Source organism: Carcharodon carcharias, chromosome 14 (assembly GCF_017639515.1).
Source record: "Carcharodon carcharias isolate sCarCar2 chromosome 14, sCarCar2.pri, whole genome shotgun sequence".
NCBI classification, from domain to species: Eukaryota; Metazoa; Chordata; class Chondrichthyes; order Lamniformes; family Lamnidae; genus Carcharodon; species Carcharodon carcharias.
The window spans coordinates 116,861,542-116,888,082 of record NC_054480.1 but is presented as its reverse complement, the minus strand read 5'-3'; the positions used below and the strand labels follow the sequence as shown (position 1 = coordinate 116,888,082).

The 26,541-nt window shown below is 42.8% G+C and overlaps 2 protein-coding genes across 2 annotated transcripts in view; one reads left to right on the top strand and one right to left on the bottom strand.

The window, feature by feature from the left end:
- LOC121286896 (myelin expression factor 2-like) overlaps positions 1 to 2,041 on the bottom strand; it is a 46,556-nt gene extending 44,515 nt beyond the window's left edge. The window contains exon 1 of the mRNA XM_041204123.1: positions 1,954 to 2,041. The gene's annotated coding sequence lies outside the window, so the exon portion shown is untranslated. The remainder of the gene's footprint in view (positions 1 to 1,953) is intronic.
- LOC121286899 (ras-related protein Rab-11B-like) lies at positions 1,653 to 18,703 on the top strand. The gene is made up of 5 exons (XM_041204127.1): positions 1,653 to 1,848; positions 8,182 to 8,377; positions 9,600 to 9,793; positions 15,113 to 15,193; positions 17,901 to 18,703. Exons 1-5 carry the CDS (start codon positions 1,809 to 1,811, stop codon positions 18,041 to 18,043), a joined length of 654 nt encoding a protein of 217 aa, XP_041060061.1. The 5' UTR covers positions 1,653 to 1,808; the 3' UTR covers positions 18,044 to 18,703.
- Positions 18,704 to 26,541: the final 7,838 nt, after the last annotated feature.

Below are 26,541 nucleotides of genomic sequence, written 5' to 3'. Positions count from 1 at the left end.
TACTACCACAAAATCTGGGCTATACTTGATCTTCTTCTGACTCCCCATCTTTCTTTCCAATCCCAGTCTCTCTCTCTATCTTTCTCTTTCTAACACTTGCTGAACACAAAATAAAGACTACTACAAGTGTGAGTCATTTTCCCCTTACATACAACCTCCTTTCCTTAAAAAACCCTCAATATCAATTTAACCTCAGTTCAGTTTAGTCTGTACAATCCAAATTCTGCCCACTGGCCAGAATTTTCCACCCCACCACCGCCCCACCCTCCCACCATAACATAATGAGTACAAGGAAATCCTGACAATAATAAAACAATAACTTACATTTATATTGCATCTTTAGCATAGAAAAGAATGCTCCAAGGTATTTCACAAAGCCTTAATCGGAATGAAATGAATATTGAGCCTAAGAAGAACATATTAGGAGGGATGATTGATAGTTTGGTCAAACAAATGAGATTTAAGTATCATCTTAAAGGAGGACTGGAAGGTGAACAGGTTAAAAGATATAGGGAAGCAATTCCTAAGTGTATGGCCCAGGCAGCTGAAAGTATGGCCACTGATATTGGGCTGAGGGGGTGGGGGGGGGGAGGGGAGGGATGCATGAAGCCAGAGTCAAAAAAATGGAAAATTCTGGAAGTTAGAAGAGGTTACAATGATAGGGTGAGATGAGGTCATGAAGGGATTTAAGCACAAGGGGCGGGATTTTCTGGTCCCGCTGAAGAACTGGAAACTCCCACCTGAATTCAACAGACTTTTTGCTGGTCTAACAAATTTTCTGCCCTGCCTGTGACAATTCCCGTGACAGCTGGGACCGGAAAATCCTCCCCAAGGATTATAACAAATTTGAGTCTTGGGAAACCCAGGAGCCAATGACCAGTGGGTCATTGAATACAGGAGTGATGGTGAGGGATATGATATTTGTAGCATCGTACTAGTTAATTTGAAGTCTATGGAAGCTGAAAGATTGGAGATTGGCCAAAAGAACGTTGGGACAAGTTTAAAGGTGACAACTAAATTGATGAAAGTTTCAGCAGCAGATGAGATAAACCAGAATGGAGATGTGCAATGTTACAGAGTTGGATGTAGGCAACCTATATGATACAGAGAATATGGAGTTGGAAGACCAGCTCAGTGTTGAAGGGGCTCCTGAGGTTACCAATAGTCTGGTGCAGCCTGTGGCAAGGAAGAGCATGGAATCAGTGGCCAGAATATGGAATCTGTTTATCGGATGAGGGTGATGGTTTCAGTATTCCCAATATTTAGCTGCAGGAAATTTTGGCTTATCCAAGACTGATGTCAGAGAAGTGGTCTGACAACACAAAGGCAGTCGAGGGGTTGAGAGAGGTGGTGGGTTATCAGCCCACATGTCTGAGGATGTTGCCAAGGGATTGCGTTTGGATGAGGAAGAGATGGGGGCCTTGGGGCACTCCAGGGGCATCGGCGTGGGGACAAGATGAGAAGGTATTGTTGCGGATATTGTATCTGTGACCCCCATAGGTAAGAGTGGAACCAAACAAGGGTCCATGCAATCTCTCATTATAATTTTTTAAAAGTCTCCATAAAATTTCCAGGAGTAAAGTTAGTTGGGCGATCACAGTATTTCCCCATTTTGTGTCGCATAGTCAGTGGGTACAGAGGCAGTACAGCTTTAAGTGTGGCTCTGCCTCCTCCTGCTCAATCCCGGAAGATCTCGGCTTCCTTCCGAAGCTTGAGCTTCGGCAGAAACCAGGATCTTGATGACTTCTTTATCCGATGCGGAGAGGCGAGTGAACGAGTGTTTTTAAAAATCAATAAAGTGGCGGAAGATGGGGAGCAGAGAGGATGAATACGATTATTTGTTCAAAGGTGAGATTTTAAGATCAGTGTAGCAGCCGGTGAAGCCATTAATAAAACCGTTTGACTCGGCACTGGGGGATGCCTCCTACTAACGCCACCCGTCGGACGCTTTACCGTGTTATTTCAGGAAGAAAATCTGGTGCAGATTGCTGGCAAAGAATCGGGAATTGCACCGGACCCAAGCTATGCCCCCGAATCTGTCTTAACGGAGCGAATTTAAAGGACAAATGCAATTAAGCGGCCTCATCCCTGCGGTTTATTATTTAAAACCTTTTTTTCAAAAGTAATTTTCCATCACTTGATCCTGGTTCTGGGTTTAAATTGATAATGTATGAGCTGGTGACACCTTGAAGAGCGGGTGGGTGGGGTTTGGTATTGACAGCTTCCTTCCTGTCCTTGCTGAAGAAAACGATTTTGGTTCAGGATTCGGCTCTATAAGAGAAAAAAATTCAATTCCTTTTGCTGGTTATTTCATATATCATTGTATATATCTGTACATCTGCTAACATGTCTACATTTGCAATGTCAGTGTAGACTTGTCATATTATAATATAAGCCTTCTGCCAGATAGCTAACTCGGGGGTGTAACAAAAGGACACTTGGGATCTGAACTTGATATTGTGTGCTAACATACAGGCTTGGTCGATTGTTAATATAGATTTATAAAATGGCAGTAGAATAAGATGAGAGACTTCAGGAACTCATAATCACCTAGTGGTCACTGTCTTGCAATTATCGTTGACATAACATTAATTGGGAATGTTGACATGGCAGTTTACAATGGTAAGTGTTGACAATTGAAAAGGAGACCACAAGAGTCACGCTGAGAAGAAGCAAGATTTATAATTTTTTAAAAACAGCACACCTCACACATAAGATTTGATGTTCTTGTTTGCACAGAAAGATTGACGTGAAACAGTTAGGTATGATGATAGAGGCAAAAACTTTGGAGTTATTTAATAGATGGTTAGATACTGTAATGGAGTTGGAACTGTAGGTTTAATTTTTTCAGGATTAGCTATTATGGGCTGTATTGCCTTCCTCATGCATATCGTTTTTTTTTGTAGAATGCAGTGTTTTCCTGGAACTCGAGTTTATCTTTACCTCATCGTTGTCCTCACCCATCCCAGCTGGGTTCAGTCAGATTAGGTTCCAGTGTATTTCTCATTCATTCAGGCAAAATGTTATTGATACAGAGAATGATTTCTGGGTAGGGTAGTGGAGGCAGAACTCTGGAATTCAAGAGACCTTTAGATACTGTAAAGGTGGGTAGGGAGGGGGAGGTTGCAAGTTATTATCAAAGCATAAGTTAGATGGGCTGAATGGCCTTTCTGAACCTGGGGTTGTGAATGTCAGTACCACCATTGTTGTTGTTGTAACTTTGATTCTACCAGCTGACCATTTCATTGCATGATGTTGTTTTCCTCAAAACACCAGTTTTCCCCTTGGTGAAAGATTGTGAGCTAGGAGACAGGCCTACATATTTGAAGTATCATGGTTTCTTCCAGCATACTCTGGTATTGCTTTGTTTCCACTGTCTTGGAACTGGCTCTGTGCTGTGTGTTTATTCCTGGTGTGTAGCCATCTGGTGTGTGAAATGCTCCACCTTGTTGTTTTTATCTAGTGATGCTTTGCTCGTATCTTCAGAACCAACAGAGGTTAAGTGAAAAGGAGAAATTAAACAACTGATTCCGAGCCAAAACAGGACACTGAGTGAGACTAGAGTCTCTTAGCATTTTGTGCTTGTTTCAAAAAGAATTCAGAAAATTCTGCCATGCCGCAATTTAGAGCTACGGTAAGGGGATAGCCATCTTTTCATATGGGTTCCCTCCGTCTCTCCTAAAGGAGCTGGCTGTTGCCTCCAGTGCAGTTTTCCAATTTCTTTATTTTTAGATATTGCCTCCCAGATTCCTAGTTATATTCTACAGTCAGTTATTTCTGGTTTTCACACACATGGTAGTTTAAATTCAATATTCCAGCTGACTGCAGTCAGAATATCCTGTCATTTTTTAAAAATTCATTCAAGGGCTGTGAGTGTCATTGCCAAGGCAAGAATTTATTACCCACCTCTAATTTCCCTCAAGAAGATGGTGGTGAGCCACCTTCTTGAGCTGCAGTTTGTGTGTGAAGGAACTCCCACAGTACTGTTAGGTCGGGAGTTCCAGGATTTTACCCCAGCAAGAGTGAAGGAATGGAAATGTATTTCCAAATCAGGATGTTGTGTGACTTGCAGGTGGTGGTATTCCTATACATCTGCTGCCCTTGTTCTTCTAGGTGCTAGAGGTTTTTGTCTAGTTAAGTTTCTGGTCAAAGGTAGCCCCCAGTATGTTGATATTGGGGGATTCAACCATGATAATACGGTTGAAGCTAAAAGGGAGATGGTTAGATTCTCTCTTGTTCAAGATGGTTACTGCTTGGCACTTGTAGGGCACGAATATTACTTGCCACTTAGCAGTCCAATCCTGAATGTTGTCCATCACTTGCTGCATGTGGGCACAAACTGCTTCACTATCTGTGGAATTGTGAATGGTAATAAAAACTGTGCAGGCATCAGTGAACATCCCCAGTTCTTATAATAGAGGGAAGGTCATTGATAAAGCAGCTAAAGATGGTTGGGCCTTGGACACTGCCCTGAGGATCTCCTGCAGCAGTGTCCTGGAGCTGAGATGATCGGCCTCCAATGACCACAACCATCTTTCCTTGTGCTAACTATGACTCCAGCCAGTGGAGAGTTTTCTCCCTGATTTCCATTGACTTCAATTTTATTAGGGCTCCTTGATGCCACCATAAAATTCCCGGGCCGGGATTTTCTGGCCCCGTTGTGGCGAGACCTGCCATTGGAGGTTCGGTGACCCAGCCAAAAGTCCACTGATTTTCGGCAGGACCAGACAACCAGTCACATATCCTGTGCATTATTTCCATTTGTGGCTTATGCATTCAAAATTACTTTTAACAGTCTCAGTACATTACCCTGACAAACGGTTCTCACCTGAAGTAATATTAAGCTGTCTTTTTGTCCCAGATATAAACAGGCCTGTTGTGTATTTCCTCAATCTTCTTTTTATTAACATAAATTTTGCTTGTGGATTTTTTTAAAAATAGTTCCATCTATAGAAAATCATTTGAAATTGAGTTATTCAAGGTTATAAATTTGTGCTGGTACATTTCTATATTTCTTGCAGTGATTAACGGGTAGGACACATTTTATTCCTCAGGTCATTAATGTAATGCTCCCTGATATATTGCAATGTTCTGTCATGGAATTAACATTGGATGCCTTACATGCTAAAATGGGTAAAGACTTCAGTGATGGAACAGAGGTACAAAAACTGGATGATCCTGAGTTTGATGCCTGTTCTGTGACTGATCTCATTTTGGGAAAGGTTTAGGGACACTACAATAGGCATCAGCAGCCCTGAATTAAGGTGGAAAATTAAAGAAGGAAAACGGGGAACAAATGTTCCATAAATAAACACAACTAATTTTGGTAACTACATAGAACTTACAGCACTGAAACAGGCCATTCAGGTCAACAGGTCTGTGCCGGCGTTTATCTATACTCTAGCCTCCTCCCACCCTTCTTCATCTATTCCTATCAACTGATCCTTCAGTTCCTTTCTCCGTCATGTGTTTACCTAGCTTCATATTAAATTAATTTATGCTATTCAACATGACTACTCCTTGTGGTAGTGAGTTCCACATTCTAACCACTCTCTGGGTAAAATGAGGTGATAAACACTTTACAAATAATGAAGCTTGCAGTCTGATAATTTTGTAATCTTATAGCTGTTAAATTTCCTGTCTTAAATTTTAATAAATAGCAGCTGCAATCTGTAACAGACACCTTGTGACCCCTGACAGGATGGAGGCAGAATTCTGCATAATCAGCCTTCCTTTACTCAGTTATCAGCTAACCCCAGCCTGACCTTACCAGACAGCAGCTTGCTTGCCTTTGTGTCACCAGTGATGTGTTAACCTCTTTAAAAATCATTAACGACTGTGGCCATTATTTTACTGTAAACCTTTGCTGGTGCAGGTACCAGCTTCCCTCTCATAACTCAGTTAAGTGGCCAGTCTTCATGTGTGTGCTTTAACAGTGAGTGTTGACTGGCTATTTGATCTTGGGATATCAAAGCCTAATCTTACCCTCCTAACAAGATGTCTTTGCAAGCACTTTCCACCTGCTGTACTAAATAGCAATCAAGAGCAAGAACCCTGGCTAATGTTTTCCTCCCTATTTCAAGCCAATTGTTGCTAAACTAACATAGAACAAAGCACAATTTGAAATTGACTTAATACCACACAAGGTGGTGCACCCTCTCCCCCAGAGCCATTGAGGGAGCTCAAACTGCTTACATGGGCCCACTTTGAATTGCCTAACAGAAGCAGGTTAACGTTCAAATGCATATCTGTAATGCAATAAAAGAAAGGAGCATTGACAAAAGATCTAGCCTCCTAATGAATTTATCTGGTTTCTACTTTTAACAAGAAGCCCAAGCTTAAACTATTATTAAGAATCTTTGCCTTGGTAACCAGCTGATTCTGTGAGCCTGCTTCAGACTGTAACCTGTTGGATGCCCTTTCTTATTATGTAATTTAAAAGCCACAGCTGGTTCCCAAATGTTGGCTGGGACCAATTCTCACTTTATCTGTTTTTCAGCTGTGTTCACTGATGCCGAGAGTGAAATTCAGAGTGAATCCTGGACAGATCTACATCCCAAAATCATTAACAGGGCTTAGACTCACTGCAGAAAAACACAACTATGCTCTTTCTCATGAGGAAAATATGCAACCCAAATGAAGGTCATATATATAGTGGAGAATTGCAAAGAGAAAGCTTTAGAAAATTGAGGAACTGCCAAAATTTCCAGTCAAGAACTTGAATGTTTTTCAATATGGTAGAATTTTGTGTTCATCATGCTGAAGAACATTATCGTTGGGGATTCAAATATTTTGCTAGATCTTGTTACCATTCTTTGCATCAAGTTATTCACATAGGTATACCTGAACCTTTACCGCTGCTATGGGCAAGGTGTCTGAGATGCAACTCTCCAAGATCTCGACGCTCCTCCAATTCTGGCCACTTGTGCTTCCCTGATTCTAATCTTTTTTTTATACATTCATGGGATGTGGGCATCACTGGCTAGGCCAGCATTTATTACCCATCCCTAATTGCCCTTGTTCAGAGGGCATTTAAAAGTCAACCACATTGCTGTGGGTCTGGCGTCACATGTAGACCAGACCAGGTAAGGACAGCAGATTTCCTTCCCTAAAGAACATTAGTGAATCAGATGGGTTTTTATGACAATCGTCAAAGGTTTCATGGTCACCATCAGACTTTTAATTCCAGAGTTTTATTGAATTCAAATTTCATCATCTGCCATGGTGGGATTCTAACATTACTCTGGGTCTTTGGAATACCAGTCCAGTGACAATACCGCTACGCCACCGCCTCTCTTTATTCCACCATTGGCAGCTGTAATTTCAGCTGTCAAGGTTCTAATCTCTGAAATTCATTCTCTACCATTCTGCCTCTCTTTCCTCTTTTAAGATACTCTTTAAAATCTACCTTTTTAACTAAGCTTTTGGTCATCAGCCATAGTATCTCTTTAAGTAGCTTGTTGTGGCTTGTGTTACCTGACCTTCCCTCTTACTGCAGAACATGTGTGACAGCAAGTACAGGAGAGTGGAAAAAACTTAGGAAAACTTACAACTTAGGAAAACTATAGGGAGAAAAGATAAATCCCCGTGCTGCTGTGTGCTATTGCTTGATATTTGCCCAGAGTCCCAGCTAAATAGTGATCACATTTGAAGTTTTTCTATTGTTTATTTACTTTGGATGAAATTTCAAACTGATTCAGATATAGCCTTTAATCAAACTGTGACTGTATTGTGCTCTGTGAGCAGTGACTTTAGTGTTGATGGTGTAACTGATGTTTCTACAATACCATACTTCATACTATTAGAGAAGGGTTCTGGGTATCCATGGATCAGAATCATATAAGAGAGTAGCATTGTGCCCAAATTTTAAGTTTCCACATGGCAGTGCGTTAGGGGAGAAGACAAAGATGCCAGGCACATCCTTGTGAAGTCGGAGCAAAAATCAGAGGATGAATGATAATGACTCTTGTAAGGAGCTCAGCAGCTGGTGGTGGAACACTGTCATTGGCTTGGTAGCAGGCCTCCCATCCTCTGGACTAGAGATGGTCTGAACCATATGCAGATCTCGTGAAAGGAGGCTAGAGAACAGAACAGCTGTGAATGATGCATTCAGTCCTTTTATAATGGTTTTATCATAAGATTTGACTCTGACAGTAACAATTTCAACTATTTCCTTTCTAGTTGTGCTGATTGGAGACTCCGGGGTTGGAAAGAGCAATCTCCTGTCTAGGTTCACACGTAATGAGTTTAATCTGGAGAGTAAGAGCACCATTGGAGTGGAGTTTGCCACCAGGAGTATCCAGGTAGATGGAAAGACAATTAAAGCACAGATCTGGGACACAGCGGGACAGGAGCGATATCGTGCTATCACTTCAGCGTAAGCATCCTTTTGATCACTTTCTTCCCCCTGCCTCTATCTCCAGAAGGTCTTGTGGCATAGTGGATAGCATCCCTGCCTCTGAGTCAGGAGCTCTGGGTTTGATTCTCACCCCAGCATTTAATGGCCTAGAAAGGTGCATTCATAACAGGGCCAAACAGATTGATTATCTTCAAGTCCTTCCAACATATGCCAATGATGGGCTATAATTGTGTGAGAGATTCCTGGTCAGCCAAAAGAATGTTGGAGCCTCTACCATCACTACCCATAGCTCCAGACTACAACATATGTGTAAAAGTGCATGTTGCCACAGCAACTTGTACCCGCAGAGTGATCTGTAACACACCACCACTGCTTCTATCTCCCTAATATCCCCAAGGTCAATTTTCCACTATTGGGATGTTCTCCATATTTCTGCAATGTCACTACATACCACCTTCCGAAAAATATGAATAGCCTGGAATGAGCAGGTTCTGATTCCCCTTGGTGCAGGGCTTTTTTAAAAAGACAAGAAATACAAACACCACAACTTAGAACTTCCCATATGTCAATAAATAATAACAGACTTGAAGCACAAGTGATGTTGCATGCAGTAATAGTGCAAAAGACACAATGTCTCCTCAAAGCAACAAACACAATCTGTTGCAATAGCTAAACTTGCAGCGGTGATTAGCAGGTGTAAGTCTCTCCTTGATTAATTACAGTTTGTAGTAGGTCTTTTCCTTCTCCTATTCTCATTTTGAAGCACTGGGCATTTCTGGGAATAGTTCCACAGGTGTTGACACTTGCTGGGGCATGATGCCTTAGGCACCAGCTGCCTTCTCCTGTTTCGTTCAAAGTGTATATTGTAAATGTGTGGGCTTGGATATTCAATGTCAAGAAGCTATACGACAGCAGGAGCATCAGTTTCCACCCCAAACTCAACGTATGTTCATCAGCATGCTTTCTAACTGGGTCACTGACAGTGATAAGGAGCGGGAAACTTGATTTTCCTCTCCTTACACTGAAGCACTGAGGCAATCGTAGCACCTCTATTGTTACCCCTGTCTCAGCTCAGCTAATTCAGCATAGATCAGGGATTGAGGAGGCACGTTCCTGCTCTGTATGGCCAAGTAACATAGCAGACAACTCATGTTTCAGTTCCACATACCACATATAGTGCAGGTTTCGGCAGGTGAGCAAGAGTGAGGACTAATACAATCTGAGTTGTTTGTGTTCTCAGGTACTACCGTGGGGCTGTTGGTGCTCTGCTTGTTTACGATATTGCCAAACATCTAACGTATGAGAATGTCGAACGATGGCTGAAGGAGTTGCGTGATCATGGCGATAACAATATAGTCATCATGCTGGTCGGAAACAAGAGTGACCTCCGTCATCTGAGAGCTGTTCCAACTGACGAGGCGCGTGCCTTTGCTGGTAAGTCACATGGTAGCTCGAAGGAATCTAGAACCTCTGAGTTTTTTAATTCTACATACTGTGCTCAGAGCTGGTGGGAGGCTGTGGAACAGAATAATGTGCAGACAGGTGTTGGTGAATTTTATAAGACATTTTTTATTCTCTTGTTACCACCCCTTCCTCTTTACTGCTGGCGCCAGTAGCACCTGCATTACACTGACTAGCTGCTACGGCACAGATTCAAACATGTTGAGTTATCAAGTTGTTAAATACTCACAGATGTGATTTATTGTGTTCCGTTGAGGAAACCCTTTATAGTTTTCTCATAGGCCCTGATCTGGCAACTCAGTTTACTTCTGGGGTCAGGCTAAGACCTAAGATGGGCTTCATCGATGTCTCTAAGACCGAGTTTTTGGTTTCCATTTCACTCATTCTATGAACTGCACCTCTGCAGCTTTCAAATCCTGTTCTACAATTACATATTGTGGCCTTATCTTCACTCATTTCAAACTGAGACAGTGTCAGTAATGCCAACCCTTTTGTTTAATCAATAAACAACCTATATAGCACCTTTAACGTAAAACTGTGTACCAAGGAACATTATGGGTGGAATTTCATGGGGTGGGGGCACCCTATCACTTACCAACCCCCACACCCCACCCCCATTCCAAGAACTGGCCAGGAGTTGATGGACCAAAATGAAGCCCGCCCTGCTAGCAAGCTAAACAGGCTAAGAGTGGCACTTTTGTCCCTCAGTGGGAGGAAGTCCCACCCTCGAGAGCTGTTGGGAAATCTGATTGGCCAGCAATGTCAGAACTGAACAGTGGGTTCTGCTGGGACAGCAAGCATCTCCACGAAGAACAGAAGATGGATGTCAGAGCCAGGTAAGTTGGGCCTTTTTAGGTGGGGAGGGATTGGGCAGCCTAATGAGGGGCTGAGGGCACTGAAGGGTAGGTTTTGGAGACCAGCGAAGAGGAACAAAGGTGGGGGGTAATATCTTGGGGTGGGGAGGCCCTGATGTGCAAAGGGTCCCCAAATGCTGTAACCCGCCACTTCCTTCCCACCTTTGCAAAAAAAATTTTTCAAAAGTGTGCTTCTCACTTCCTCCCACTTGCCCATGCCAACTATTGCATGACATGGGCAGCATGAATATAGGTCAATTCCCTTGGTAACAAGCTCAATTGCCCGTTAATTATTTATTTAAAAATGGCGGGTGGGCTGCCGATTTTGGCACCCACCCACCGTATTATTGGGACTGGGTGGGGGGGATTGGGAAGGCCGTGAGCTTGCCACCCCTCGTATTTGATGCGCCTTGCCTCCCCCTGAAAAGACACCCAGTGGGGTCCATAAAATCTAGTTCTATAAAACAAAATATGGCACTGAGTCACATAAGGAAATATTAAGTCTAATGACTAAAAGCTAGGTCAAAGAGGTTGTTTGTAAGGAGTGTCTTAAAGGAGGAAACAAGGCAGAGGTATAGGAAGGGAATTCCAGAGTTTAGGGCCCTGACAGCTGAAGGCATACCCACCAATAGTAGAGCAATTAAAATCAGGGATGCCCAAGAGGCCAGAATTAGATGAGTGCAGGTGTCTTGGTTGGTTGTGGGGCTGGAGGAGAATACAGAGAGAGGGAAGGGTGAGACCATGGAGGGATTACAAAACAAGAATGAGAATTTTAAAATCCAGAAGTTGCTTGATCAGGAGGTCAGTGAGCACAGGATTTTGGTTCAAGTTAGGAGGTTTGGATGACCTTAGGTTTACAGAAGGTAGAATGTGGGAGAGCAACCTGAAGTGCATTGGAATAGTAAAATCTAGAGGTATCAAAGGCATGAATGTGGGTTTCAGCAGCAGATGAGCTGAGATAGGGGCAAAGTCGGATGTTGTTATGGAGGTGGAAATAAGCCATCTTAGTGATAGCGTGAATATGTGGTCAGAAGCTCATCTCGGGGTCAAATATAACACCAAGTTTGCGATAGTCTGATTTAGTCTTGACGGTTTATAGGAAGAGTAATGGAGTTGGTAGCTGGAGAATGAAGTTTGGATTGGGGACTGAAAATAAATGGGCAGCATTTTCCCCCGTCCAAGGGGTTGTGCAGGTGTGGGCGGGTGGATTCCTGATCGGCACACCCCCCAGTTGGGGGCGCACTACCATTTTACGTCGGCGGGCCAGTTAAGGCCTGGCCAGCATGACGTCTGCCCGGAAACGCTATGCACTCCCTGTGCAGGTGGGGGGGTATTCCGTGAGCTGGGAGGGCGCTCCTTCGTGCATGCGCGCGAAAGAGCACACAGATCTTCCTGAGGCAAAGTGCTGCCTCAGGGAGCTCGGCTCATGTTTGAAAACTTTATTAAAGGGAGAAAAAAATATTCCTGACATGTCCCCTCATGTGACACTGTCACATGAGCAGGGACATGTCAATTACTTTTATTTAAAAATTTTAGACACATTTTAAATCCCTCATGAAACATCATCCTGCCTGTGGATGAGGTTTCATGTTTTTTCTGCAGGCCGCCTGGGCTCTTCGCCTGCCTGCCAACCTTAAGGTTGGACAGGCAGGTCCATTAATTGGCTTAATTACTTTTTTAAAGGCTTTAAGGGGCTGTTGACAGTTTGGCGGGCACGCAGCTGACTCCGGTGCACACCTGCCGAATTAAAGATCGGAATGACGTGCGGTGACGTTGGGACGCATGCCCAACATCGCCCCGCGTCATTTTATGTGTCAGCGAGCGGGCCCTGACCCCACTCGGCAACCGGAAAATGCAGCTCAATGTCTTTAGTCTTCGCAATATTTAACTGGAGGAATTTCCTGTTCATCCAGTACTGGATGTTGGATAAGCAACTGATAATTTAGCAAAAGTGGAGGAGTTGAGTGAGGTGGTGGCGAGGTAGACCTGGGCATTATCAGCATGCATTTCAAGAGACAAACTCTTAAAATTCAAGAGATTTGGTACATAACTCGAGTTGCATTTTTTTAAAAATATAAACCAATATAGAACAAAAAACCTGGAAAGATGGATGCAAAATAGTCAAAAAAGAAAACAGCTCCTTGTAACCAAAATATTAACAGCAACTGGTGATCTCTTTTACCCTCTGGGAAAATCCCTTAGTTATATGTAAATCTAGGCAATACTTAAACTAGAATACTGTACAAATCCCTCGGTTCAGTGATCCAGTGAAGATTATATTGAAAAGGGAACTAAAAAGTCAACAAAGCTGGAAAACCTGCTGAGTGCAGAAGGGCTGGTACTTGGTCGAATAAAACATTAGGCATTTGCACCTTATTAAATAATCTTGGAAATGTGTAATCACAGCCCTTACAAATCTTTCACTAACCTTCCATTGTAAATATAAACCATTCAAAGAACATGAAGAAAACCGAACTGAAATTTTACAATGTTTAAAAGCAATGCAGATTTGATCATTAGCAGACCAGTTACTTACAGAAGATGATGGTTATATCATCATCATCCACAATCCAGCATGAGCTGGCTGTCCATGACTGCCAGAGCCACGATTCATGGTAAACTTTGGGAAAAGCATTGGCCTCTTTTGTGGGCAAACGTGTGTGTTTAGAAAGAAGACAAAGACATAAGTCCCAGTGCGAAATCATGAATGAGGCTTAGAAATTGCATCTCTCACAAAGAACTTTGTAATACTGCGGCACCCTCACTTCCTACAAATGTAATGAGCTGTTTTTGCACATTTTAAATTTGTTCAGATGATTTAAAGGAATTAACAACTCTTTCCATCTCTTTGGATTCTCCTGGTGGCATAAATGTACACTAAAAATAATCTAATATTTACCTACAATAATCTGTGACTTGCAGGTACCTGACATAACCAACCCCCAATTCTTCTGATAGAATGTGCATACCTGTTCAAATATCATGTCCAATGAATCTCGGAGACAAGGATGTCTGTGTGTGAAATTAGTGAAGTTTTAGATTAACTAAAAACATTAACCCCTTTTTCTATATGGATTACAATGGGTCTGGTTTCCTGTGCTATGAGCAGGAGACCTGGCCAATGAAGTGGTTCCCTACGATTTAGACAATGCTAGGTCACATCTTTGGTAACCCAGAAGTCTCAGCTGCCATTATGATGCAAAGGCTCCTTCCTGTCTGTGATCTCACCAAGCTCTTTGGAGACCTAATATGGCAGGTCTCTTTGAGGTGACAAGTCTGACTTTTTAAAAAGTCTCAATGAATATTGTATATGTTTTTGTGCACATCTGGTGGCATTGATACTGATAGTCTTGGGCCTGTTGAATTATTGGTAGCTATCTGATTGTCCCTTTAAACCTCTAAAGTTACTTTCTGTGTGGAGTTGATCTAAATATCATGATATTGTTTGCAAAAACAGAATTACCTGGAAAAACTCAGCAGGTCTGGCAGCATTGGCAGAGAAGAAAAGAGTTGACGTTTCGAGTCCTCATGACCCTTCGACAGAACTTGAGTTCGAGTCCAAGAAAGAGTTGAAATATAAGCTGGTTTAAGGTGTGTGGGGGGGGCGGAGAGAGAGAGAAGTGGGAGCGTCAACTCTTTTCTTCTCCGCCGATGCTGCCAGACCTGCTGAGTTTTTCCAGGTAATTCTGTTTTTGTTTTGGATTTCCAGCATCCGCAGTTTTTTTGTTTTTATATTATGATATTGTTTGCAATTGGTGTTGGAAGTTTCTCTGAATTGACAGCGCTTGGTCCCTTTCCTTTGGTAGAAACTAGGTTATCACAGCAACAAATTCCTATATTTTTTAAATGTACATTTTTTAAGCATCTAGGTATTTTACAGTTTTATGCAAAGTGTGAAATCTGATTGGCGACATATCCCATAACTTTTATATGTTACTAGTCAGTCTCCCCTAGTACTATTTGCAAAACACAATGAAGGTGTGTGTCACTTTAAGATTACAAAATTTAACTATAAGTAAGTGGGTTCATGCACAGTTGAACTGAGATATTGTGGCTCTGATATGTTGTTTTTGGAGTATTTCAATGTTCACCTTTGTTTTCATATTAACCTTTTTTTGCAAAAAAATCTGTATTAGACGGTATGTGAGACTTGAAGTGTTTCAGCTAAGAGTATGACTGATATGAAATGCATACATATATCAAATGTTTGGGGTTTTTTGGTGTAAAAAGGAAGGGTATTTGAACAAAATCTACCTTCACCCTAATCTTTCTTCCACTATAAATCACAGACTATACTCACAAAACCCCACATGAATAGATTCTTCTGAAGCTTACTGATCTCTAGATTGTTCACATGGGCCAACATTAAGGGGGTTTCTATCTGATTTTCCAGGATCATTGAGACTAATGAGATTTCTTCTGTTTCCTTCACATGTAGAGAAGAATTGTCTTTCATTTATTGAAACATCTGCCTTGGATTCAACTAACGTAGAGGAGGCTTTCCAAAATATCTTGACAGGTAAAATCAAAAGCATTGGAAATGGATTGGAGAGAGTGCAGACAAGATTCACAAGAATGGTTACAGGGATGATGAATTTCAGTTATGAAAATATGTTGGAGAAGTCAGGACAGTTTTCCTTGAAGAAAATAAAGCTGAGAGGAGATGATTTGATAGAGGTATTCAAAATAATGAGGGATCTGGACAGATAGATAGGGAGAAACTGTTCCCACTCGTGATAAGATTGAGAACAAAATGGCACAGATTTAAAGTAATTGGCAAAAGAAGTAAAAGCGAAATGAGAAAAAACCTTTTCATGCAGCAAGTGATTAAGGTCTGGAGTGCACTGCCTAAGTGTGTGGTAGAGGTTTAATCGAAGTATTGAAAAAAGAAGAATGTGCAGGGTTACAGGGAGAAGGTGGGAGAATGGCACTAAGTGAATTACTTATTTGGAAAGCTGATGTGGATATAATGGGCCAAATGGCTTCCTTCTGCACTGTAATGATTTTGTGTGAAAAAGAATGTCTGCATCCTTGCTGAGCAAGGTCTCTGTTCACACTCTAGTTTCTGCTGTCAATTAATCTCAATTGGGGAAATAAAAGCAAAATGCTGTGGATGCTGGAGATCTGAAATAAGAACTTAAAGTGCAGGAAACACTCAGGTCCTACAGCATCTGTGGAGAGAGAAACAGAGTTAACATTTTGAATCCAATATGTCTCTTTTTCAGACCTGAACAGAGCTAGAAATGTGATAGGTTTTACACTGTTGAAAAAAGGGGGAAAGGCAGTTGCAGCAAAAGGAAAGGTCAGGGATAGGTTAGAGATTGGGGGGAGATTAAAATGACAAGATTCACAAGAATGGTTACAGGGACGATGAATTTCAGTTAGGCAAAGAGAGTGGTAATAGTAGTAGTAAAGGAACAAAGCACTGGTCTAGAGTAGGTGTTAATAGCAGAAAAAAGGTCAGCGCTGTTTGGAAGCAAAACATGAGAACAAGTTGCAGACTAGCACTAGGGGAAAAATATATAAAACGGAGGACAGAGTTCATGATCTGAAGTTGTTGAATCCCGTGTTGAGTCCAGAAGGCTGTAAAGTGCCCATTCAGAAGATGAGGCACTGTTCTTCAAGCTTGCACCGGGCTTCACTGGAACACTGCAGCAGGCGAAGGACAGAAATGTAAGCATGAGAGCAAGGTGGTGAACTGAAATGGCAAGCAACCAGAAGATAGGGGCCACACTTGGGGACTGAATGGAGGTGTTCCACAAAGCGGTTGCCCAGTCTGCATCTTGTCTTCCCAGTGTAGAGGAGACCACGTTGTGAGCAGTGAATAGAGTAGACTAAATTGAAAAAAGTACAAGTAAATCACTGCTTCACCTGGATGGAGTGTTTCGGGCTTTGGACAGTGAGGAAGGAGGAGATAAAGGGACAGGTGTTACACCCTCTGAGATTGCATGGGAAGATGCCCTGAGAAGGGGATGAGGTGTTGGGAGTGATAGAGGAGTGGGCCAGGGTGTCGCGGAGGGAAAGGTCCCTACGGAATGCTGACAGGGGAGGAGAAGATATGTTTGGTGGTGGCATCATGCTGGAATTGGTGGAAATGGTGAAGGATAATCCTTTGAATGCGGAAGCTGGTGGGGTGGAAAGTGAAGATAAGGGGAACCCTAACATGGTTCTGGGATGGAGAGGACTGGGTGAGGGCTGGAGTCTGGGAAATTGGTTGGACACGGTTGCGGGATTGATCTCAAATGGGGCTTTGTTAGAAGTATGTCAATTTGTCTATTTACACTGCACTAGAGAAGTGAAAAGTCACCCAGGGTTCCTGCTCCTGATCTCTGTCCAGTGACCTTGCTGGAAAGCGAGTTTGTGTTGAAATCAGAATTGGATTTGACTTTGCTGCTGTTTTCCCTCCCCTACTCCCCTACAGTTGAATGACCAGATTGCAATCATTGTAGACAATTGAATTTGAAGAACCAGCTTGCATTTATACAGTGCCTTTAACTAGTAAAAAATCCCAAAATGCTTCAGAGGAGTGTAATCAAACAAAATTTGATACCAAGCCACATGGAGATATTAGGACAGATGACCAAAAGATTGATAAAAGAGGCAAGTTTTGAAGAGTTCCTTGAAGGTGGAAAATGGTAGAGAGGTTTAGGGAGGGAATTCCAGAGTTTAGGGCTTCAGCAGCTGAAGACATGGCTGGCATTGGTGAAGTGATTAAAATCAGGGATTCGCAAAAGGCATGTGCAGATATCTCACATAAAACTGCAGCAATTATGCAATATAACAAGTATTTCACTATCTTATTTCTGGATAAATAATTCCTCAAATTATTTCAGATTATTGCCTTGCAGTTTCTAGTGGTCTGAAACTGAATATGTAGGGCTGGAGGAGATCATAAGGAAGGGTGATGGCATGGAGGAATTTGAAAACAAGGATGAGATTTTTAAAATTGTGGCATTGCTGGAACAGGAACCAATGTAAGTCAGTGAGCACAGGGGTGATGGGTGAATGGTGAGAGTTAGGGCAGGGGCAGCAGTGTTTTGATGAGCTTTATGGGCTTTGTGGTGGATGGAAGATGGGAGGCTATGGTCTACAATCAACTGTGAAGAAAGGCCATAGGAGTAAAATGGTGCAAGGTGCCCAGTAACTTGTACAGTGCATGGAGGGCTGAAAAATAATTTTATGAAGAGTGGGATTCCAGAGTAACTAAAATTATTTTTCTTTTCCAGAAATTTACCGTATAGTTTCTCAGAAGCAGATCTCGGACCGATTGACTCATGAATCACCTGGCAGCGATGTGGTCGAGATCGATGTGCCCCCAACAAGCGACGGGCAGAAATCTAATAAACTGCAATGTTGCCAGAATATGTGACCTACTGCAGCTGCTGTTCTAGTTCCACATTCCTGCCTGTGCACTATAGTGTGTTTGGAAGGCTTCTGTCCAATGCCCATTATGATTTAATCTGTTTCTTTTGGATTTTCTTTGCTGCACCTACAGAACAAATATTTCAAATTTTCAAAATAATTAGCAATTAATTGCTTGAAACATAGTGGTGATAGCATGCGATCCCTCTCCACGAGGCCTGAAAATATGCTGTTACTAAAACAATGATAGGTTTACGACCCCTTAGTTTCAGCTGAAAATAACTATGCAGAGCCAGCTGAAATGCTTTCCCTCTCTGTTTCGGTGCCTAGTTGCAGGGATGAAAGCTTTGCCTCTCTGTGGCTCTTAAGGCCTGAAGGAGGTGAGATTGGGATTGTCTCATTCCAATTCCAACTGGGACTGGATGAACAGTGTAAACCTGGAATTATTCAGTTTCAGACCACCAGAAACCACAAGGCAAAAACGTGAAATAATTTTCAAAGGAGAAATTATTTATCCAGAAAAAAATTGGTGAAATACTTGTTATATTGCATAACTGCTGCAGTTTTATAGTTAATAAAATTCAAAAATAATTGTATTGTGAAATTCTAGGAGTGTTCTCAGCCTGTTCTTGTATTTATTTATTAGTAAACAAGCTGCTGTATCAGAGAACATATCTCGTGCCCATCTATGTGTCCTGTTCATAAAACAACTTACATTTCTATGGGAAGAATTTTCCCCCCGTTTGGAGGGGGGGAAGTGCAGGAGTGGGCACGGGCAGGCGGCCTCCAATCAGCACTCCCAATCAGGGGGGTGCCGCCATTTTAAGTGGGCACGCCAATTAAGGCCCGCCCAACGTGATGTTTGCCAGGAAGCACTATGCGCTCCCTGTGCAGGCGGGGGGGAGGAAATTCCCTCAGCTGGGAGTGCACTGTTTCGCACATGCGCATGAAAGAGCACACTGATCTCCTTGAGGCTAAGACACTGTCGCATGAGTTGGGACATGTCCATCACTTTAACCCAAACCTTTATTAAATATTTAAAAACCCTCATGAAACCTCATCCCACCTGTGGATGAGGTTTCACGCTTTTTCTGAAGCCTGCCAGGGCTCCCGGTCTGCCCGTCAACCCTAAGGTTCAACGGGCAGCCCTGTCAATTACCTAAATTGTTTCATTAATGGTCTCAATAGGCTGTTGACAAGTCGGCGGGCGCACAACTGACTCAGCTGCACCACCGCCGACCTGAAAACAGAAATGACGCAGGGTGACGTTGGGAGTTCCGCCTGATGTCATCCCGCGTCATTTTACGTGTTGGCGAGTGGGCCCCATCCCCCACTTGCCAACCTAAAGATCCTGCCCTATGGGGCTCTTCAGACAGTGATGTTCAGAGCACTTTACTGGTGGTGAGCAGCAAGCAGAAAGAAGATGGAGGCTAGATGAGTGTAAACACATTTGAAGAGAAGAGTCTTTAATGAGGGTATTGAAGGAAAAAGAGTGGTGATAGGGCAAGGATGCTAAGGGAGGAGTTCCAGCTGAAAGTAGCTTAAGAAATGGCTACTTTCAGTAAGTACAAAGTAGGAAATGAAAAGTAGACCAGTGTTAGGGAAGTGGAAGGTACATGTGTGGCATTTCACTGCAGGAAGAGAAAATGGAGGCCAGTAAGGGCAGGAAAACTTCCTCTACTCCGCCACAACCTCAGAAGATTAGTCCTTTTTGCACCAGTATGACTTTTTTCCCCATGTTCTACTAGGCTGTAGCCTCTCTGAAGTTGCTCAACAAAGAACAGTTTCATCTTATATCTTCATGTGCACTTAGAAATGGGTTGATTGTATTCCTATTTCGTGACTTGTATATGTGTAAGTAAGTGTTAATTTAACTGGTGTGGAACAATCTTTAGGGTCCAGGATAGTGTTAGCAATTGTCAGAATAATACATTGCCATGGAAAGAAATGCCTGATGTTGCATACTGCAGGAGTGAGCGCATTCGATAGGTCCCTTGCATAAGATAACTGCATTCAATGAGTTGACTTGATTTAAGAACAGAAGGCAGATTGCGAAAAGTCAGCCCGTCAAGCCCTCAAACCCACTTACTCCATGTGTGGTCCATCCCAGGTCTGATTATTCTATCTTGGATTCCCACATCACCTGATAATCCTCAACTTTACAAACATTCAGTTCCTCCTACCCCCTTTAAAACAAAATTCAAGCTATGTTGTAAATGTCTCTAATCTTAAATCCCCCTTCTCAACATGTAGCAATCTAGCTCTTTTCAAAGGTGCCAACTGACTCGAAATTAATTCCTTCCTTAAGGAAATACAAACTGAATAGGCTTGCAAATGTTTCATAGTTGACGCTGCCACTGTTCAACTTGCTTGGAACTACAAAATGTACATCCACATAACTTTCTATTCCTTTCTCTCATGTTTATCTTAGCTCTCCTAGATGTAGTGTGGGTGCTAGATGTCATTTAGATTCAAAAAATAAAAATCCATTTGCTTGTCAGTTAATAGAGTCACAAAATTAACAGGTTAACCACTGCAAATTAATAAAGCACCATGTGCCCTTGTCACTTGTTCAAAAATACTTCAATGTTCCTTGAGTCCTTGCCTCAAACAGTCCCCTCATGCTGACTCTCTCAATGGGAAGGAAAAGCTAAAGCCACAAGGCACAGCCAGCCAATTACCCATTCTCTAGACCTGCTTGTGGATAGTGAGAGGCAATTAATTCTTCATCTGTGGGATCACCACATAGATGAACAGTGATCTGCTCATTCATCAAATAGCCTGTGCCCTTTGCCATTGTCTGGTGTTTGGCTTCTATAGCAGCAACGCCATTGGGAGCCTTCTCATTGAGTAATCTTGCCTGGTTTCCTCTCATGTTCACAAGCATTTCTATTTTGTTTCAAGTTAAACTGCCTGTTTAAATTATTTGAATATTGGAACACTCTTCCCAGGTCAGAAATGCAGGGGAAAGGGATTCACTTTCTTTGTACAACTATAGGTGACAGGCATACAGCTGTCTAACTGATAGCCCACTGTGAAGAAACCTGAACTCTTAACAGGAAATAACACAAAGATGTTGTCCGGTTGCATTTCTGTTACATAATATAATTTCAGTTGCTTAATTTTCTCAGCTTTTTCTCCAATAAATCGTTTACAAAATGGAAAATTGCAAGACAAGAAGTCCAGGTCTCTTATTTTCCTTTATTAAAGGAAATTTCACTCCCTTTAAAACTAAATAAGGTCATCATTAGTAAAACTAGGGGCAACATATTCCCCCCTATTGGGGGGGGGGGGCGGGCGGGGGGTGTGAGGCAGCGGGTGCGGGCCGGTTCCCGATCGGCATCCCCGGCTGGGAGCGTGCCACCATTTTACATGGGTGGGCCAATTAAGGACCATCCAGCGTGATGTCCGCTAGGAAGCGTCCCTGTGCGGGCGGGGGGGGGGATTCCCTTGGCTGGAAGTGCACTCTTTCGTGCATGTGCGCGAAAGAGCGCACAGATCTCCCTGAGGCAAAGTGCTGCCTCAGGGAGATTGGCTCAGATGTTAAACTTTATATAAAGCTGAGAAAAAATTTTGCTGCCATGTCCCCTCAAGTGACACTGTCACAAATTGGGACATGTCCATATCTTTTATTTTGAAACATAATTACATTTTTAAATCCCTCATGAAACCTCATCCCGCCCATGGATGAGGTTTCATGCTTTTTCTAAAGGCCGCTGGCTTCCTCGCCTGCCTGCCCACCTTAAGGTTAGACAGGCAGGTCCATTAATTACCTTAATTACATTTTTAAAGGCCTTAAGTGGCCATTGACAGTTCGGCGCAGCCTGCCAAACCGACAATCTAAATGACATGCAGTGACATCGGGACGCCAACCCGACGTCACCCTGCGTCATTTGACACGTTGACGAGTGGTCCCCACCTCTGCTTGCCGACCGGAAGGTCCTGCCCTAGGTACAGCTAATTAATTAATTTGGTAGGAAATCACTTTTGGAAAGAAAGGGAATTTTTTTTTTTATAATGCTGGAGCTGCATTTACGATAGCAGCTTCTGGCATTTCTATAACATTTGTATTGAATTTTTAATGTACTAACACATCCCAAGATTTTTCACAGATGTTTTATCAAACAAAATTTGACACTGAGCCACAAGGAAATATTAGGACAGAGAACCAAAAGCAGAGGTAGGTTTTAAGAAGTGTCTTAAAGGAGGAGAGAGAAGTAGAGAGGTTTAGGGAGGGAATTCCAGAGCTTAGGGCTTAGGTAGCTGAAAGCATAGCCACCAATGGTGGAGTGATTAAAATTGGTGATGCCAGAATTGGAGGAGCACGGAGATCTCGAAAGCTTCTACAGGTGGAGGAAGCTACAGAGATTGGGAGAATTGAAGCTGTGGCGAGATTGAAAGGATGGGAGTTTTTTAAAAATTAGGTGTTGTTGGACTGGGAGCAAATGTAAATCAGTGAGCACAGGCATAAGATAAAAACAAAAAAACTGTGGATGCTGGAAATCCAAAACAAAAACAGAATTACCTGGAAAAACTCAGCAGGTCTGGCAGCATTGGCGGAGAAGAAAAGAGTTGACGTTTCGAGTCCTCATGACCCTTCGACAGCACAGGCATGATGTGAGTTACAATATAGGCAGCAGAGTTTTAGCTGCATTCAAGATTATGCAGGGTGGAAGATGACAGGCTTGCCAGGACAGCATTAGAATAGTCAAGTCTCCAGATTAAGGCATGAATAAGGGTTTTAGCAGCATGAGCTGTGGCAAGTGATACTATGGAGATGAAAGTAGGCAGTTTTGGTGATGGAGCGGAGATGTGGTCAGAAGCTCAACCAAGGTTATGTCTGGTTCAGAGACACAGCCAGTTGCTAAGGAGAGGATTGGAGTCAGTGGCTAAGGAATGAGTTTGTGGTCAAATATTCATTAGGTGCAGAGACATGTTTCAGTGTGTGAATGGCTACACAATTTTATTTTGGAGGAAATGTGATTTTTCTCTGCATTCTTGATCCCATGCCATTTTCCTCTGGCCTTTTTGCAGGTTGAGAATGCCTACTGTCTAAAATACACACCCACCCCCACTGAGATTGTTGTAATATGGGTTCTTTAGATGTCTTTTAGGAGCTCCTACTGCTGCCAACCACATTGTAATATGGTGTTGTCTGTTGTGGCTCATTGATGAGATCCTGCAGGGTTGTGTATTTAAACAGGAATCCATTATTGTTAACCTTTAACTATTTATGGATCCCAGGTTACTGTCATGCATGGTACTGTTACCTGCATGCAGGCTGGTTCCAGAGTGTTCTCTCTAGACTTCTCTTGGTCTATTACCACACGATTCTATACTTCATACCATGTGCAGTGCTATTCTCCAGTTCTATGTTAACCCTTGCTCTGCCTAGCACTTTTACATTACAATGGCATGCAGGCACATCATACAACAGAAGTTGGATTCCCCATTTTAAACGGAGACAAAATTGGCTATCCTCTCGCACATCATTTTCATCTGTTGGTGTGGAGTTTTGGAAGTCCCTTAAAAGCATGCCAGGTTTGAGAATTCGTGAAGAAAATGGAAAGCCTGCTGAGGATTCCAGAACATACTGAAAGTTAAGTTTAAAGTGTTTTCACCCCTTCAAGTGTCACTATTAGTGCTGTATTGTAATGGAAGTGTGTTTTTAATGCAAAGAGTCATCATAGGGGTCTGTCCTTCAAAGGTAAGTTGATTTGTACATCGACCAGCCTTGTGTATTTGTTCACATGCATTACACTGCTCTTCCAATGGAGAAAGCACTATAATGCAGCAAAAAATGAAACAAGATGCCCTGTCAGCTTGTGCTGTCATTTTTTCTGTTGTGATTTAAATGGCTCTGGCTGATTTTTAAAAAATCTGTTTTTTCCAACCTTAGAGAAATCCAACCACTGTTTTCACAGCCATATCTCCTTTCTCAGTGACTGTTTCCGTCTCCGACTTACCCCACGTGGATTTAACCTACCGACTCCCACAGCTACCTCGACTACAGCTCCTCACACCCCGCTTCCTGTAAGGACGCCATCCCATTCTCTCAGTTCCTTCGCCTCCGTCGCATCTGTTCCGATGATGCTACCTTCAAAAACAGTTTCTCTGACATGTCCTCCTTCTTCCTTAACCGAGGTTTTCCACCCACGGTCGTTGACAGGGCCCTCAACCGTGTCCGGCCCATCTCCCGCGCATCCGCCCTCATGCCTTCTCCTCCCTCCCAGAAACATGATAGGGTCCCCCTTGTCCTCACTTATCACCCCAACAGCCTCCGCATTCAAAGGATCATCCTCCACCACTTCCGCCAACTCCAGCACGATGCCACCACCAAACACATCTTCCCTTCACCCCCCCCCCATCAGCATTCCATAGGGATCGTTCCCTCCGGGACACCCTGGTCCACTCCTCCATCACCCCCTACTCCTCAACCCCCTCCTATGGCACCACCCCATGACCACGCAAAAGATGCAACACCTACCCCTTCACTTCCTCTCTCCTCACTGTCCAAGGGCCCAAACATTTCTTTCAAGTGAAGCAGCATTTCACTTGCATTTCCCCCAACTTAGTCTACTGCATTCGTTGCTCCCAATGTGGTCTCCTCTACATTGGAGAGACCAAACGTAAACTGGGCGACCGCTTTGCAGAACACCTGCGGTCTGTCCGCAAGAATGACCCAAACCTCCCTGTCGCTTGCCATTTTAACACTCCACCCTGCTCTTTTGCCCACATGTCTGTCCTTGGCTTGCTGCATTGTTCCAGTGAAGCCCAACGCAAACTGGAGGAACAACACCTCATCTTCCGACTTGGCACTTTACAGCCTTCCGGACTGAATATTGAATTCAACAACTTTAGGTCTTGAGCTCCCTCCTCCATCCCCACCCCCTTTCTGTTTCCCCCTTCCTTTTGTTTTTTCCAATAAATTATATAGATTTTTCTTTTCCCACCTATTTCCATTATTTTTAAATATTTTAAAATCTTTTATGCTCCCCCCACCCCCCTAGAGCTATACCTTGAGTGCCCTACCATCCATTCTTAATTAGCACATTTGTTTAGATAATATCACCAACTTTAACACCTATGTGTTCTTTTGTTCTGTTGTTTGTGACATCTTTTGGTGATCTGCTTCTATTACTGCTTGTTTGTCCCTACAACCACACCAACCCCCTCCACTTCTCTCTCTCTACCCCGCACCCCCCCCCCCCCCCCCCCCCCCCCCCCCCCACCCCCGGCCAACAAACACACCCACACCTTAAAACAGCTTATATTTCACCCCCTTCTTGGACTCACTCAAGTTCTGTCGAAGGGTCATGAGGACTCGAAACATCAACTCTTTTCTTCTCCGCTGATGCTGCCAGACCTGCTGAGTTTTTCCAGGTAATTCTGTTTTTGTTTCCCTTACATTGGTTGACAAGCATTCTGCTTTGAAATTGAAATGAGAATTGCTATTCTTTCTTTCCCAGAGAGAAGTCTATTGTTTGGACAGCTGTAGCCATTATCAATGTTTGTCTGAGTTTCAAGTGCTAATGGGTTTCAGAACAGTAGGTGTTTCATTCATCTGAGAATGAATGACAGTTTCAAGAAAGTTGTAAGAACAGATTGATCCTTTGATGTAGTTTTTGGTTTGTTGATACAAGTTAATAGAAATTACAAGTATAAGGTTTTTTTCACATAGCAGAATGCAATTTCTTTGAGAATCAATGATATGGGGGCTTTTACTAGATTTCCCAAGGAATGTCAAATAATTTTTATTGATATTGCATGGAACCTGAGGACTGTATGTAGAGCATACTGGGTGAGTAGCTACGGTGGATAGATGGGGGACACAGAGGGGGCATGACTAATCTGAGAGGGTATGGAGGCTACATGGAGGCTTGGAAGTGTCTTGATGTGGCATGAGTGATCTGAAGGGGCACGATCTGGCAAGGGATGAAATTTAGGGGGCCTTTAAATACTGTTGAGAACTAGAATACTGTGTTGGAGAACTGAGGCAAGTCTTCTCTTCCGTAAGTTCACTCCTCATGCACTCCAGTGCAGCTTGCAAACTGCACTGCGAACACGACACCAGTGTGAAGAGACAAAAATGGCATGTGAAGTCACACATGGATTGGGTGTGCAATTTGCAAGCAAGTGCACGGGATGGATTGTTGATGATGCAAAGCTGGGTGGGAAAGTAAGCTGTGAGAAGGTTGCAAAGGGATATGGACAAGAAAATGGAAGATGGAATATAATGTGAGTAAGTATGAAGTTATCCACTTTGGAAAGAAAAATAGAAAAGCTGATTTCTTTTTAAATATGAGAGGTTGGGAAATGTTAGCCCCAAGCTCTGAGAGTTCCTTCCTAAACATTTCCCACTCTCTTTCCTCCTTTAAGACACTTCTTAAAACCTACCTCTTTGATCAAGCTTTTTGCTATTGACCCTAATATCACAATATGTAGCTCCAAATTTACTTTATATAACTCCTGTGAAGCACCTCAAGACATTTTATTATTTTAAAG